A 14,934-nucleotide genomic window follows, 5' to 3' on the forward strand; every position below is an offset into this window, starting at 1 on the left:
CACTCTGTAGGGACAAAACATTAAACTCTCTCCTCAGCTGCAAGACTGACTCTGTTAAAAAACAAGCAAGAAAGTCATTTTGTTTACCCAGAACACGCAAAGCCACGTGCACAGCAACAGGGACAGGCTGGGAGGGAAACTGATCCATCAGCTCAACCAGGGACCCGAGGAAGGAGAGCCAAGCCACCCCCTGCCAGGGGAGAGCACAGCTCAGTGTGGGCACAAGAACAATGTCATCATCCCTTCTCTAAGTTTATTTTCCTCCACAGTTTTATGAAGGAAACTTCTCAGAAGGATTTGGGAAGTGCAGGCAGGTTAAACACCCTCACAGCTGCCTTCACCTGTCACTTCATGAGCCCTGAGCAAGGCTCCCAGCACCACCCTCCCCTAGGATCCCTGTCAGCCTCGCTGTACCCTGTGCTTTGCCCCATTTGGTGCTGCTCTATTAATCACAGAGAGGCAGAAGATAAACCCAAGCATGTCTGTTATTACTATTATTATTATTACTTTTATCATGATCGTTCAAGGGACATTTGTTTGATAGTCAGAACTACATTTAAGAGCTTTTTGATAACTGTGCCACCTCCATTTCCATTAATCATCCTAAAAGCAACAGTAAAAGTAGATGAACTGCAGCAAAAATTTCTTCTACTTCAGCAACCCAAGTTAAGGATCTTCCCTCAGTCCCTTGGCAATTCCCACCCTTCACCCCACAGGACCAGCTTCACTCTGGGAAAACACAGGCAGTAGGTGACCCATTTGTTTGGAATCTGGAGTGAACAAAGATATGGTTGGACTGAAGGTTCTGCACCACAGAAGTACAGGGTAATTATGAATGCACAGAGCAGAGGCAGCTTTGGAGATGAGTATTAGGCTGCCACAGGCTTTTTCATTCCTGATCCACTGCCTGGATCAGGGAAACACTGACATAAGTAGAATCATGGAATGGTTTGGGTTGGAAGGGAACTTGAAGACCATCTTGTTCTGCTCCCTGCCATGGTCAGGCACATCTCCCACTAGTCCAGGTTGCTCCAAGCCCCATCCAGCCTGGCCTGGAACACTCCCAGGGATGGAGTAGCCACAGCTTCTCTGGGCAACCTGTGCCAGTGCCTCAGCACCTCACAGGGAGGAATTCCTTCCCAGTATCCCATCCAACCCCAGGCAGTGCCAGCCCCTGATGGCACAGCCCCAGCCCCTGGGTGACACTCACCACATGGCATGCATGTAGGTGGGGGGGAGCCGAGGGCTGCTCACGGGGGTGCAGTTGTAGGACCTCATGATCCTCTCTGCCAGGAGGAAGTTACGGAACAAACTGGCCACGAGCAGGTCCTGCCGGAAGAGCTTCTGGAAAAGATCTGCCAAGAGATCGCAGGGATTACCAAGTGCATATCTTCGGAGCTTCAGCAGCTTAGGGAATATACAAAAATGGTTTAAAACATCAAAACACTTTAGTATTTTATTCCAGTAACAAGCAATCTGCAGCAGTTTTACAGGGAAGGATATGAGAACTGTTACAGGGAAATTCTGCCTTCAGAGCTCCCTCAGAGCAAGGAACCTACTCCCCATTCTACCTTAACACACAACACTCTCTGCCTCAGGTTCTATTTGCCTTTTCTGGATCAAATCCCCTTTTTGTGTGTCACTTCAGCTCAGCCTGACTAAGTTTTTGGAAAATTACTGAGGGAGAACAGGACCTCTGTGTACTGTTTAATCAAGGACTATCCATCTGTTAACTGGCAGTTTGATGTGCTTATGAGAAGCCAAAATGAATCCTAACAGATAGCAAATGTGCTCTCTTCTACAGAGCAGAGAAGAACTGATGCCGGATGAGCATTAGGAGGAGCAGGGTTGGAGAACTGTTTACAAATCTGGCTGCCTGTGCTCCAGAAGTACCAATTCTGAGCAGAACAGGGGCAGAGAAATGGGCTGAGGTTACTCATGGGAAACACAACTGCCTTACTGGCAAAGAGGAAAAAAACCCTTTATTTATGGTACCAAGCAAGGCTGGAAGAAAACAGATTGTTCTTTACAAATACAGTAAGAAAGAGCATTATTCAAGCCAAAACAATTGTGTTAGCACGGAAAAAAAACACCTTTCTGGGCGTTAAGGAGGTTGCTGCAATGCTCTGGTAAAAGAACAAATACAACATTAACCAGCCTTGAGACTCAGCCTGATCTGTTCTTCCACTGTCAGGGTCTCATTTGTCTGACTCTTCATCTCTTGCTCTGTCTGAGCCACACTCACTGCTACTGCACAGCTGCACCCAACTCACCTCTGGGCAGGACGTTCCACGCGATGGTATCTGTGATCGCTGTGAAAATCCAGTTCAGCTCTCCCAGGGGAGTTCTCCTGTCATTCAGCCTTCCAGGAATCCTACAAGTGGGGGGGAAAAAAACAAGTACATTTCCTAAATAAGCCCCTTTTCTTATTTTTTTTTTTAAGAGATATACACATGAACATGCCTAAATGCTTCCAAGTGGGATCTAGAGATAAAGGAGCTCTTTGCTGTAATGTTTTCATGTTATATGAACACGAAGTAGGAAATAGAGAAACAAAAGCCAAACCACTCCAAAAAAACCCCAGCTGAGCTGGGAGAGTCCCAAGCAGGCAAGGATGGCAATGGACAGGGAACCAGGCTCGGATCTGTGTCACAGAGAGAGAGCAGTGGGCAGAGGAGATTCAGCCTTGCCTGCTGAGGTTGATATTGGAGTGTTTTGCCAAGTATTCCCATTCTGGCATTCATCTAAACAGTGTCAAAACAGGACATACAGAATATAGAGGATGCAGTAAAAGCTTTAAAAACTGATTCACTGTCACAGAGTGAGAAATTTAAGGTCATTCCATCCACCCTTCCAAGCAACAATGGGAACATTGTGGATAAACACCTACAAGAGAGAAATCTGGTGCCAACAAATACTCTGCACAAGAGGAGGAAGAAAGAAAGAAGAGCACTTGACCATTGAAAGAAAGGGAAGTGATTCAAACCCTCATTCTTCAAAGGGTCAAGGCACACATGTTCTAGAGGAGCATGAGTTGTGTGACTCTTCTGAGAGCAGCCTAGTGACATTCTGCACCCTGAGACACACAAAAGGTCAGACAGGATGAACTAAAGGGTCTGCTCTGGGCACCACATTTATTACTCCCAGCATCAACACCCCAGAGACAACAGCCTGGTCAAAGCACACTGAGTGAAGGAGGAACAGCAATGTCCCACCAGGAATTTTGCTCTTCCAGGGCACGGGATGTTGGTTTTGTCAACTGACAAAAGTCACTCGAATTAATTTCATCCTGGAGCTGAACTTCTCCTAGGAGAAGAAACCAGAGGACCAACAGGCAACCTGATTTCTGTGCTGGAAGAACCCAAGTGACAGCCTAGCATGACTCAGATGAACATACACACACACACCCACCACAAAGGGAAGACAAGTGGCTGTGAACTGCTGTTCTCTATCCTCAGCTTCTGCCTCCATCCTGAGCAGCTTTCCTGAACAAGCCTTTGAATGTTTGAACAAAAAAACACAACCACCCAACAAACCAAGACCAACACACTCATTCCTGGGCTGCCTCCTGATCAATCAGATCTGCAGTATAAATATCCATCCAGCACTCCCAAGCACAGCTCTTCTGGTGAGGTAGTATCAGCAACAGGACAAGGAAGTTTCAGAAACATACACTGACCCAAGTAAGACATCCTATGGATCTGATCCTAATTTAACCCAATTTCCCTTCTGTAACAAGTTTTCAAACACTAAAAGCACCAAGACAGAGAAGTTTCTCTCTGCCCTCTCACTCCTGACACGCACCAGCACAATCCCTGAGCAGGTTCAGATGCAGCACATTCCCTTGTACAAACACAGTTCTAAACCAGCCAGAAATTAACATCTTATAGAAAATTCCTGTCTGTCTTGAAATCAGAGGGAAAACACACGTCTCTGGAGCAGTGTTTGCTAACGGATCCCCTGGAGCAAGCAGAGGCAACACGAGGCCACACAGGGCTCTGGTGAGGATTCCCGTCAATATTTGCATTGCAGAACACCCCGTGCAGCATTCCCCAAGCCAGAGGGGGCTAGGGAGAATCCAAAGGGATCCTTGCTGAGCTTCCCTGGCACGAGGAACACTCAGCTCCCACCGTGGGATGGCCACTTGCAGGGCAGTTTGCAGCAGAACAGCCATCGGGTGTGTGTTGGTGGAGTAGGAATCTCCACACCAGATGGAGAGAGCTGTGCTAAATCCTCTGTTATTAAACACAGGCTGAGCCGACCTGGAGCTCTGGGAAGGCTTTGAGTGGGAAGGACAGGCTGAAATCCAGCCCTGCTGCCAGCATCCTGGCCAGAGAACGCTCCTGGCTCCAACACCTGCTGTCCTGGGGAGCAGCTCTGCTCTTGTTAATCTGTTTAAAGACTTCAAACAGCTACTCACTGACAGAATATAGATTTTACTTGGATTTTAAAATGCACTTGGTATTTTGTTCCACAATACAACTGTCCCTCCTCAGACTGGATGCAGGATCCATAGGAAAAAGCTGCCTGAAAGGGAGAGAGCAGAAATTAATGGGATGGCATTCCCACATCCTGGGTGGCATCAGGTGAGTTAATTTTCTTCCTTCCTCCCCTACAGCCAGGGAGATCCTAATCCTGCACCTGGCTCCAGCAATGTGGGATTCCTGCAGCTCAGAGCTCTGCCAGCCTCAGCACTGGGTGGGATTGGAGGGGGCAGTGCATGTGGAACAGCACGGGACGGAAGGCAACGCATTGCGTAACAGAGCTCTGGGATTTGGGACTGGCACTAGGAAGGAGCAGTAAGAAGGGAACTGGCAGCAGGGACGTTCCAGGAATCAATCAGTGGGTCAATCAGTACTGAAAATCAGCAGGTGGAAATAAGCACCAGGAATTTTGTGTGCCATGATGGGAATACTCCAACTGGCATCCCAGGAAGCAGAGGAGAGTCCATAACAAGCTGAGTGATCCCGGGAAGAGGTTTTCACACAGTATCACTCAGTAACAGATCTTAATCATTGTTGAGCATCAGCCAAAGCTTCCCCAGGCAGGAGCAGCATTGGGCACTCTGGGGCTACACTCAGACACTCTCCAGAGGCTGCAGTGACCCTGCTGAGTCCCAAGGAACACATCAGCCAAACCCCATCTCCATGTGCCCAGCCAGGAGCTGCATCACAGCATGGCCTGGGAATCACCACCAGCAATCCCACAGCCCCCAACAGTCCCTGGGAAGGCACAGGACACACAGAAATCTCCCACTGGTTCCTCCCACAGTCATAAAGATTTGTCTGAAATAATCATAGAATCATTTAGGTTGGAAAGTGACAGGACAAGAGGAAACGCCTCAAGCTGTGCCAGGGGAGGTTCAGGTTGGACATCAGGAGGAATTTCTCCATGGAAAGGGCTGTCAGGCATTGGAAGGGGGTACTCAGAGAGGTGGTGGAGTCACCATCCCTGGAGGTGTTCCAGGAATGACTGGACATGGCACTCAGTGCTCTGGTGGTGATGGGTCACAGGTTGGACTTGGTGGTCTCAGAGGTCTTGTCTTTTCCAACTGATTCTGCAATTCCATGTGAAATCTCCTGGCAAGAGCTGCTCAGACGGGATCACCACAGTTCCTGTGCTCAAAGACAACACATCCCCCCCATGAAACCCCAGGGATGATCCAGGTGTGCCATGCCTGGACTGAGGAAACCTCAGCAAAGCACTTGAGAAAGACAAAACATTTGAGGTTCTTCACAGATCTGTTGGAGAGCTGCAAAGCTCTGCCATGTGAAATCTCCTGGCAAGAGCTGCTCAGACGGGATCACCACAGTTCCTGTGCTCAAAGACAACACATCCCCCCCATGAAACCCCAGGGATGATCCAGGTGTGCCATGCCTGGACTGAGGAAACCTCAGCAAAGCACTTGAGAAAGACAAAACATTTGAGGTTCTTCACAGATCTGTTGGAGAGCTGCAAAGCTCTGCACACCCGTGTGTGATCCCATCAGCTCCCTGTGTGAGCACATGAAAGGAGTGTTGCCATGAAAACCATCCCTTGAGCAGGATCTTCTCTCTGCATTCACAATAGGCTGTGCCTACACCAGGCTGAGACCCCGTAACGACGGTGAGGCAATGACACACTCCACTGCCATCACACCTGACCGACCGCAAAACAAAAACTTCTCAGCACGACATCTTCAAAAGCAAAGTTCTTCCTCAGCTCAAGCACCACTGAGGGACGTTCCCCACGGGCAGTGTGGCACAGCAGCTCTGCTACACCAACAGCACTGGCTGAAACACTGAAAGAAGCTCTGACGTCTTCCACTGAGTTTTCTAGAAGGAAACGAAGGGGCTGGAGCTGCCTGGGCTAGGTCTAAAGGCAAACTAGGAGTTATCATAATCCCACTATAAATAAAATAATAAGCATTAAATAAAAAGGCTGCAGCATTGCAGAGTCTGGACCAGCACATGGCTGATTAACCATCTGCAGTGACACCTACATGATGCAGCTGTGCCACCCCAGCACTGCTGCAGGAGCCACAGCCCTGTCAGCACCCAACAGGCACTAAAACACTAACGATGTGACATTCAACAGTGCTTCAAGTCAAGCAAAAACTAATTTTAGCCTCAAATTCATTATTTCTAGTGACGGTTATGGATGTTGTGCTGGTGAGTGACAGCCTGGTGTGGGCTCTGCTCTCCCAGCCACAGCACCTCATCACAGAGCTGCTGTGCCACCTGTCCTGGCAGTGAGGGGCCAGGCTGCCCTGCAGGGACAGCCACACAGAGCTGTGGGGCCAGCCACGGGTGTCTGCTCACTGTCACAGTGTCTAAGGGGCCCCACCAGCAGCAGGAAAAGCTCCCAGGGCTTTATTTTCTCCCCTTCTCAGGAGATTTTTGTTTAGAGAATTCCCTTCTTCTGCACAATGGACCTAGGGAAAAGATGCCAGGGATGCAGCATACCATTCCTGGTGCCCTGAGAAGGGGATTTCAAGAGAGGGAGCCCAGTGCAGCCACAGAGACCAAAGCATCCTTGTACATCCCCAATTAATCTAGCCCTGTGGGTTCATTCCCATAAAACATTCCTTAGGGTTTCTTCCCAAATTGTTCAAGAGCAGAACAAAGCTCAGTTCATGCCACTCATCAGCCAGAGCCCCAGCACAGATTCTGGATGCCCTGGGATCAGACAGGAAAGTCCACCCGAGGCAGCAGGAGCACTGACAGTGACACTGCCCACAAAGAGCCTCGTGAAGCAGCAGCCAGAGGCTCCCAAATTCCCAGTACTCCTCCCACAACATTTTCCTTCTTTTCCCCTTTATGACTCGCTGCAGCAAAGATCTTTATTTCTAAGCTAGGGATTATTGTGGCTTCATGTGAGAAGATCTGTGACACAAATGCACATCAGGACCCACCACACGTCCCTCCATCAGGTCTGGGGCTGAGCCTGGATAATTGGAAACTGGAGCCCTTCAGAGAAGGAGCAGCTTAATTTAGCCTCAAAGTCTGCAGCTTAATTGCAATATAAACTCTTCCCCCAGTTCTAAAGACAACTAAATTATAAATGACAATATACACAGAGGCAATCCAGGAATTATTCCAGGTCTGTCTCCAGACTGTAATAAAAAAATGTGTTTTCTATAATTGATATATGGAGCAGATTAAGATGATGAGGTTTAAATATTTGATATCCATGGGAAGCTGCTCCTGGCACACTTTCCCTGAGGACAGCCTGTAACCCACACACGTGTGCTGTGGCACTAACAATACTGCAGCAAAGTCTGTTTTTGCTAGTAAACTTTCATTTAAAGACTATCTAACCCTTAGCAGCACATCCAAGTGCTTGGTGAGGCTGATTCTGAGCTGCCTGGCTCAGACCTTCATCGACCTCACCACATGTTCTTTGATGAGACACTCTCCTAGCGATGTTAATTGCAATTAACATAACTCACTCCTTATTCTCACCACACTTATGCAGTGGCCTGAGGTGATCTGAGTCCATGCTGGTGGCAGCCCATCCGTTCTCCTCCTCACATCCCCAGACCCTGTCAGCATTCAGCCATAACAGGGTTAACCCCAGGAACATTTCCTTCCTGCTTCTCATTCCTGAAAACCCAAAGAAACCCAAACCCCAGCACATTTCCACCACAGCTCTCAGAGGAAATTATACCCATGGCAGATCCTTTCCTCGACTGATGTCTCTGCAATCTGCTCTGACACTTCCTCTGACAGACAGGGTCTGTCTCTGCTCTTTTAGCTGGGAACTGAACATTCTTTTTGGACCCAGGAGTGGCTCTGACCTACAGCTTACATGAACCACTGCTTACCCACCCCAGCTGAGAGGAGATAACCTACCTGTCCCACATAAAACCAGTGTGATTAAACACCTCAGCACCACTGCTGAGCCTGGCTGCTCCAACACACCTCTGTGCAAGAGCTGGCAGCAGCGAGGAGCATTTTGAAGCTCATCTGAATGTGAAATATGCAAAGAGATCAAGAAATTGGAGCTGATGTCATTGAGCTGATGCTCATGGGTAAGATCTACCCCTGTTGCTGCTGCAATAAGCTGCTAAGGGCAGCATGAGTGATCCCTGCACTCCCACACACCGTGCAGCAGCTTATCAAACACCACAGAACTATGGGGATACTTTCCTATTAAGAAATTACACTTATTACCCAGATTCCTGTTCTCCCAACCCCTTCAGGACACCAGTTTCACCTCATACACAAGGTAACTGCAGCCTGGACACCCACAGGTCACCAGAGTTGTGATTAACCCCAACAACAGTGTTTCTAGAGTCAGAATGCCTCAGAGCTGAATGAAGATCTTTCCTTAATCACTCCCAGTTTGTGTGTGTATCACTATCCCAAAACAGGGCATGAAAACCAATGCACAGGCAGCACACTGCTCCTGGATCCAGAGGCTGCACACACCTGCTGCCCTGTCCTGGGGAATACACTTCCCTTCAAAAGAAATAAAAATACAACCTTAAAACCCAGCAAAGACTACAGAGAACAATTATCATCTCAGTCTATCTTGTACAGACTGCAGTAGAGTTTGAAGAACACTTGCCCTGGTTAATCAGTTTGCCTCAGCTGCCTGACAACCAGGAATTATGCTCCAATATCGCTTGGAAAAAAGGATTATCACATGTTTCAGAGGTGTAAAATCTGAAATACAACAGCTCTGTCAGACAGAGAACAGGAGACAGCACAGAGATGAGGGGTTTGGCTGCTTTGCTGTCCATCAGTTGGGTGTGAGGATGTGAGTGGCACAGCTCAACTCTACCAGGGGCAAAGCCTCACCCAAACCAGCCACACTCAGGACCTTCCAGGAACACCACAACCATTTATCCAGCTGGACTGGGCTGGCAGCACATTCCAGGACATGACACACACCAAGCCAAGCCCTGCACAGTTGTATTGTCCCAAGCAGCTCCTCACCTTCGTGGCACTGCTGGTTTCAGCAGCACATGGCAAGGCAAGAATAACCAATACTGCAGATGCAGACTTTGAACAGCTTTCCAGAGAAATTCCCTCACAGCCAAACCCGAGAAATGCTAGAAAAAATGAGGAAATTAAGAGCAACAGGGAAAAATTAAGAGCAACGGGGGAAAAAAAAAAGAATACGTATAAAATTTGGCTTACTTCTCTATTAAATCCAGCGTGACTCCTGGCACCAGCCTGACACTCTTCTGCATGCAGAACCTGGGGAGAGAGAACAAAATCAACCACACTAATTGAGTGTTTAATGACAAGCTTCTGCAGAGAGAACCTGGAAGGAGGTTTCTTTATTGCACTGTTTCTGCCTTTAAAATGGTGTTTGGGTGGAAAACTTTGGCACAGCATCATCAGCCCCAACCAGGGCCCTCAGTGTTTGTCACACTCGTGATTAGGTGGTGATTTCCCTTGTCAGGCATCACACCTGGGGCATTGTAGCTGTCACAGTGACAAGTTTTCCAGCACAGAGAGGGGAAAAGGGCTCCCAGGCATCCAGCAGGGTCCCCTGGGAGCAGCACACAGGCACGAGCAGGAGGATTGTGCTGCTGAAATGATGATCAGGGCTGGCTGGGCTTCCCTGGGGAGAGCTGGCACTATAGGCAGGGAAGGAATGGGAAGGATGCAGCAGGTTTGGACACCTCTATTGCTTAATTAACGATCTGCTGACTCCATTTCTCAGCCCTACAAATCCCACTGCTCCAGGAATACCAGCCCTGGAAAGGGCTGAGTCCTGTCAGCTCTGCCACTGGAAAACCCCAAAGCCACTAAGCCCAAGAGCGTGTGGGAAGGGGAGACACTGCCAGCCCTGACTCCAGGTGCCCATCTCCCTCCACAAACCTCCTGGAACACGCTTTGTGGAACAGTAGTAGGAACAACAGCTCTGGGATGAAAATATACCTAATTCCACTTGAGCAGTGACTTGCTCAGTGGCAGCACCACATTCCCAGCCCATTGTCCCAGTCCTTCAGGAATCCTCTCTCTGCTGTTTAAGGAAGAATTTACCCCTCAGTGTAATCACAGTTGATATTTATCCTAACACTTCACTCTGCACAGAGCTCTGAGGGCAGTGTGGGACCAGGAGGGACCACGAAGGTCCATGGGGACTTCATGGGACCACAGGGACACTGTGGGCAGTGTGGGACCACAAAGGCTCCATGGGCAGTCCAGGACCAGGAGGGCTCAGCTGTACACCACTCCCACCTCCCTCATCCAACTGCTGCAGCAGCATCCTCTGCTCTCACCAGTCACATTATGCACATCCAAAAGGCTCTCCCCCAAGTAAAGCAGAGAACAATTAATTGCTTATTAAAAACAAGATGTGCAGAGCTCATTTCTGCAATCTTGAGGACCCTCCAATGTTCCTGTGGCATCCCCAGCCTGCAGGGCATCCACTGCAGCCACGGAGAGGGATAGGCTCTGGGAAGCTCAGTGGTCCCCAGGCTGCTTTCCTGCTGTGTGCGTCATGCAGCATAACAAGCAAGCCATAAAGCAGCCCCTGAACCTGCAAAGGGATCCCTGTGCAATCTACTGGAATATAAAATCCTTACGACAGTACATTACAGAGCCACCCGGGGAAATTCCCTCCTAAGCACTGGCACAGACAGGACTCAGCCAGCAGAACTGGGTCATTGGGATCAGCCCGAGCCTCCCTGCTCACAGGGGATGTGGACAGGCTCTGACTCCTCTGCTCCACAGCACAACGTGTCAGGAGGGACGACAGCAGCAGCACAACTTGCGCTGTCACACATCTGCTCTCCTAAAGGGTGTCCCTCAGTGTCCAAGGGCAGGTTGGACAGGGCTTGGAGCAAGCTGGGCTAGGGAAGGTGGAATGCAGAGGCTTCCCTCATGTTTATGGGAAGGAGCACATTGTATGATGCCTCAGTGTGGAGAGGCTGATCCAGAACAATCCCTCTGGTACCGTGTGCTTAAAACTGCAAGAGAGGAAGAAAGCCTTGAGCATCAGTAGGTTGTGGCTGCTCCATCCCTGGGAGTGTTCCAGGCCAGGATGGATGAGGCTTGGAGCAACCTGGGCTAGTGGCAAGTGTCCCTGTTTATGGCAGGGAGTGGGATGGGATGAGCTTTATGGTCCCTTCCAACCCAAACCATTCCCTGATTCTAATCCCTGTTGCAGGTAAAGCCCCCCTCACTGCCCTGGGTACTTGGAAAAGGATGAGTGCATGACACCTCCATTCAGGCAGGAGCAGACTGTCTGCATTGCCTCTCCAGGAGCCACTGACTGCCAAGAAAATGTACTCATAAACAACATGTTCCTCAGCCTGTGTCTGCACCCCCTTCATCCCCAAGAGGCTCTGAGCGTGGTGTCTCCAGTGAGGGCTGATCTCACTGCCACAGACAGCAGGTGACATAGGTCAGAGCTGCATGGACACAGCTCAGGGAATGCCAGGGAACTCAGGAATGCAGGTAATGATGCTCAGGTGTCACAGGGATATTCTGAAACTCAGTGCAATCTGTCTAAATCAGTGTAGGATAGAGGATTGGCTGAGTTAACCCCCAAAATCTCCAGCAGAAATGCAAAATAAATACATTTAAAAAGACCCAAACCACTTTAAACCTTTGTTTGAACCAGCCCAACAGATCATCAGCTGCCACAGCTCCAGTCCCTTTCCTGTACCCTTTTCCATGCCCTTCCAGCTTGCTGCATGTGTGTTCTGGAGTAGAAACTGCACATTGCAGATTCCCAAGCCTGAGCAGCTCCCAAGCTCTTTGTGTCTCATTGTCTGGGGCTTTTCCAGCACTTCTCAGGAGCCCTATCACTCACTATGAGCAGGACTTCATGGCTCAAAGCCACAAGGCTCTTAAGTCCAGCACAACCTTCATCCCAAGGTGTGCAATTCCGGATCCCTGACTGCAGCTGTTTTCCCCTTACAGGAGTGATGGTTAACACCAGCACATGACTCACCACTAAGCACAACTTCCACTAGAGCTGCTCTTGCTTTAGACAACGTGAAACACTCAGATCTGCGTAAAACAGGGCATCAAACACTCTGATTTCTGCCTCTTTCCTCAGCATCCACATCCGCTGGCCGACAGTGCTATCCGTCAGGATTACCAATCCCTGCGGCTCAGCTCCAAGCTTGCTCATGTGGAGCTATAGATAGTGACAAGATATATTTGGAATACGTCAGCTCACAGCAGTCACTACACACGAGGGCAATCAGCATCCAGGCAGGCAGGATTCACACTCCATGCTCCTGGAATTATACTATCATTGTATGTTAAGGGGTTGGAATGGAGTTTAGAGATCATCCAGTCCCACTCCCCTGCCCTGGGCAGGGACACCTCCCACCACAGCAGGTTGCTCAAGGCTTTATCCAACCTGGCTTTGAACACTGCCAGGGTTGGGGCAGCCACAGCCTCTCTGGGCAACCTGGGCCAGTGTCTCACCACCCTCACAGGAAAAACTTCTGCCTAAGATCTCATCTCAATTTCCCTCTTTCAATTTCTCCCCTTGTCCTGTCACTGCAGTTCCTAACCAAGAGTCCCTCTGCAGCTTCCCTGGAGCCCCTCTGGATCCTGGAAGGCTGCAATGAGACTTAGCAACCTCTGCAATTGCAGACTGGCACTGGGAGCTCCGTGCCCCACTGCCATAAGGAAACATCTGACCTGTGTTTCTCTCCCCAGCATCAAGCTTTCTTCCCCTGAAATGAGACTGAAGAGACTGCAGCTGCAGCCCCAACTGATGAGGGATTTTGCCCATCAGTTCCTTCACTACAGAGCACAAAATGGGATGCATAAACATTTATTCATCCAGCTTTTATTTGCCCATAAATTCGGTGTATGAACCTCATTATCCTGCCAGTCTGGAACTGCAGAAATGGTGTATTTCACAGTCAGTTCCTCAGGGTTCTGGGTCAGCTCTGGGAACAGGCCAGCCTGAAGGGAAAGGGAAGGTTTAACAGCAAAGATTTCTGTGTTTGTCTTTGGTTAACAGCTTTAGGACATCAACACCCAGTTTGGATCAAACTCTGGGAATGCAGCAGAGGGTTTGGCTTTGCATATATTATGTTTAATAGCAGTGAAAACTAAGGATCCACGAGCAGCACTTCTTACTTTCAGGATTGCATGGATAAAGCCACACCTGCAACAATGCCAATCAGCTGGGGACAGAAAAGGAGCACAATCCTCATCAGAGCATAGACGTTTGTGTGTGTGTGCAGGGACAGACACACAATCACTGGATCAGAGGTGGGAGGAAAAGCTTCCCTACCCAGGAGCTCCCATGGCACCTTTCAGTCTCAGCCTTGAGCAGCTGAGGCTGAGGGTTAAATCCTTCCCTGTTTTGTGCTTTACAAACACAACTCCTGTCAGACACCAACCAGACACAACTCAGGGAGGCTCTGCTGCTCGTGGCAGGTGTAGCTCTGCTGAGAATATGCCCTGCTCACCCCCTCAGCCACGTTCCCATGGAGATGAGGGAACAGAAGATTCCTGAGCAGATCATAATATCCAAAATAAACCCCTTTCTGAGTGTATCTAACAAACAAAACCCACCAAAAACACCTCTTACAGAGCATCAGCATTCCCACTTCAAATCTGGCAGAAGCTGTGAAGTTTGGTAAGTGAAGGGAAGAGAACCCCGAAACCAGTTCACTTCCAAAGTTCCAGTTTGCCATGAGCCAGTTCATACCCAACAGGCACCAAAGCCCAGGACAGGGATTGTCCCAAATTTGAATCAATAAAAGCAGTTCCCTGCAAGCCTATTTTCCTGGTTACAACCCACAGCATTTCTCCAAGTTCCCCTAAAGAACTTCACCAGTGCTTACCAACTCCTGTGAGGAAACACCCTGGGAGCTTGGGCCACCAAAACGGGGACAGAAAACTCAGCAGGCTTTGTGCTGTCCCTCACACAGCAAAGGGAGTCAAAGCACCACAGACCCAAAACAGAATTGGTCAGAGGAACTGCTCAGTCTGTTGTTCATACAAGCCAGAAGGGGTATAAAGAATTGGAATTTATCACAAGTATCTGCAAAAGGCAGTGAATAACTCTTGGAGTTGTGGCGAGAATTCCTCACCACCTTCTGCACTGTGTTGGCTTCTGCCTGTTCTAATCCAGCCCAGCAAATGCCCTGGAGGTTTCCATGCTGGACCACACTCAGCCTGGAGAGGATCAGGTGAAAAGTGCTGAGGGAGAGATTACCAGAGCTCTGTACATCCTGGGGGCCCAGAGCTCCTCACTAGGCACCACAGCCCTTGTGCTCCCTGCCCTGGGGTAAAATACTGCTCTTGGAAAGCTCCTGCTCCCTGGAACAGCCTTTTATAAGTTTCTGCCTAATTAACTTGGAGTGTCACTCCAGAAGATCTTCCCCTGGTTTATGGCTCTGCTCCTTCCACTCCAGCACTATTTACTGCTGCTGCAATATTTACAGCAGTTGCAGCATTTGGGATATGATTTGTGCAAAGGACAATTTACAAAAGGTTCTATTGCACTGTGTAC

General features: G+C 49.2%; 1 protein-coding gene across 1 annotated transcript in view; it reads right to left on the bottom strand.

The window, feature by feature from the left end:
* Positions 1-1,206: 1,206 nt before the first annotated feature.
* The window catches only part of LOC103812048 (regulatory-associated protein of mTOR-like), a gene marked incomplete at its 5' end in the record, with an annotated part of 37,673 nt that continues 23,945 nt past the window's right edge, over positions 1,207-14,934 (bottom strand). Inside the window, 3 exons of the mRNA XM_009085054.1 lie at positions 1,207-1,355; positions 2,274-2,374; positions 9,627-9,686. Of these exons, the coding sequence (XP_009083302.1) occupies positions 1,207-1,355; positions 2,274-2,374; positions 9,627-9,686 (310 nt within the window). The remainder of the gene's footprint in view (positions 1,356-2,273; positions 2,375-9,626; positions 9,687-14,934) is intronic.

This window comes from Acanthisitta chloris, unplaced genomic scaffold (genome assembly GCF_000695815.1).
Source record: "Acanthisitta chloris isolate BGI_N310 unplaced genomic scaffold, ASM69581v1 scaffold31561, whole genome shotgun sequence".
Taxonomy (NCBI): domain Eukaryota; kingdom Metazoa; phylum Chordata; class Aves; order Passeriformes; family Acanthisittidae; genus Acanthisitta; species Acanthisitta chloris.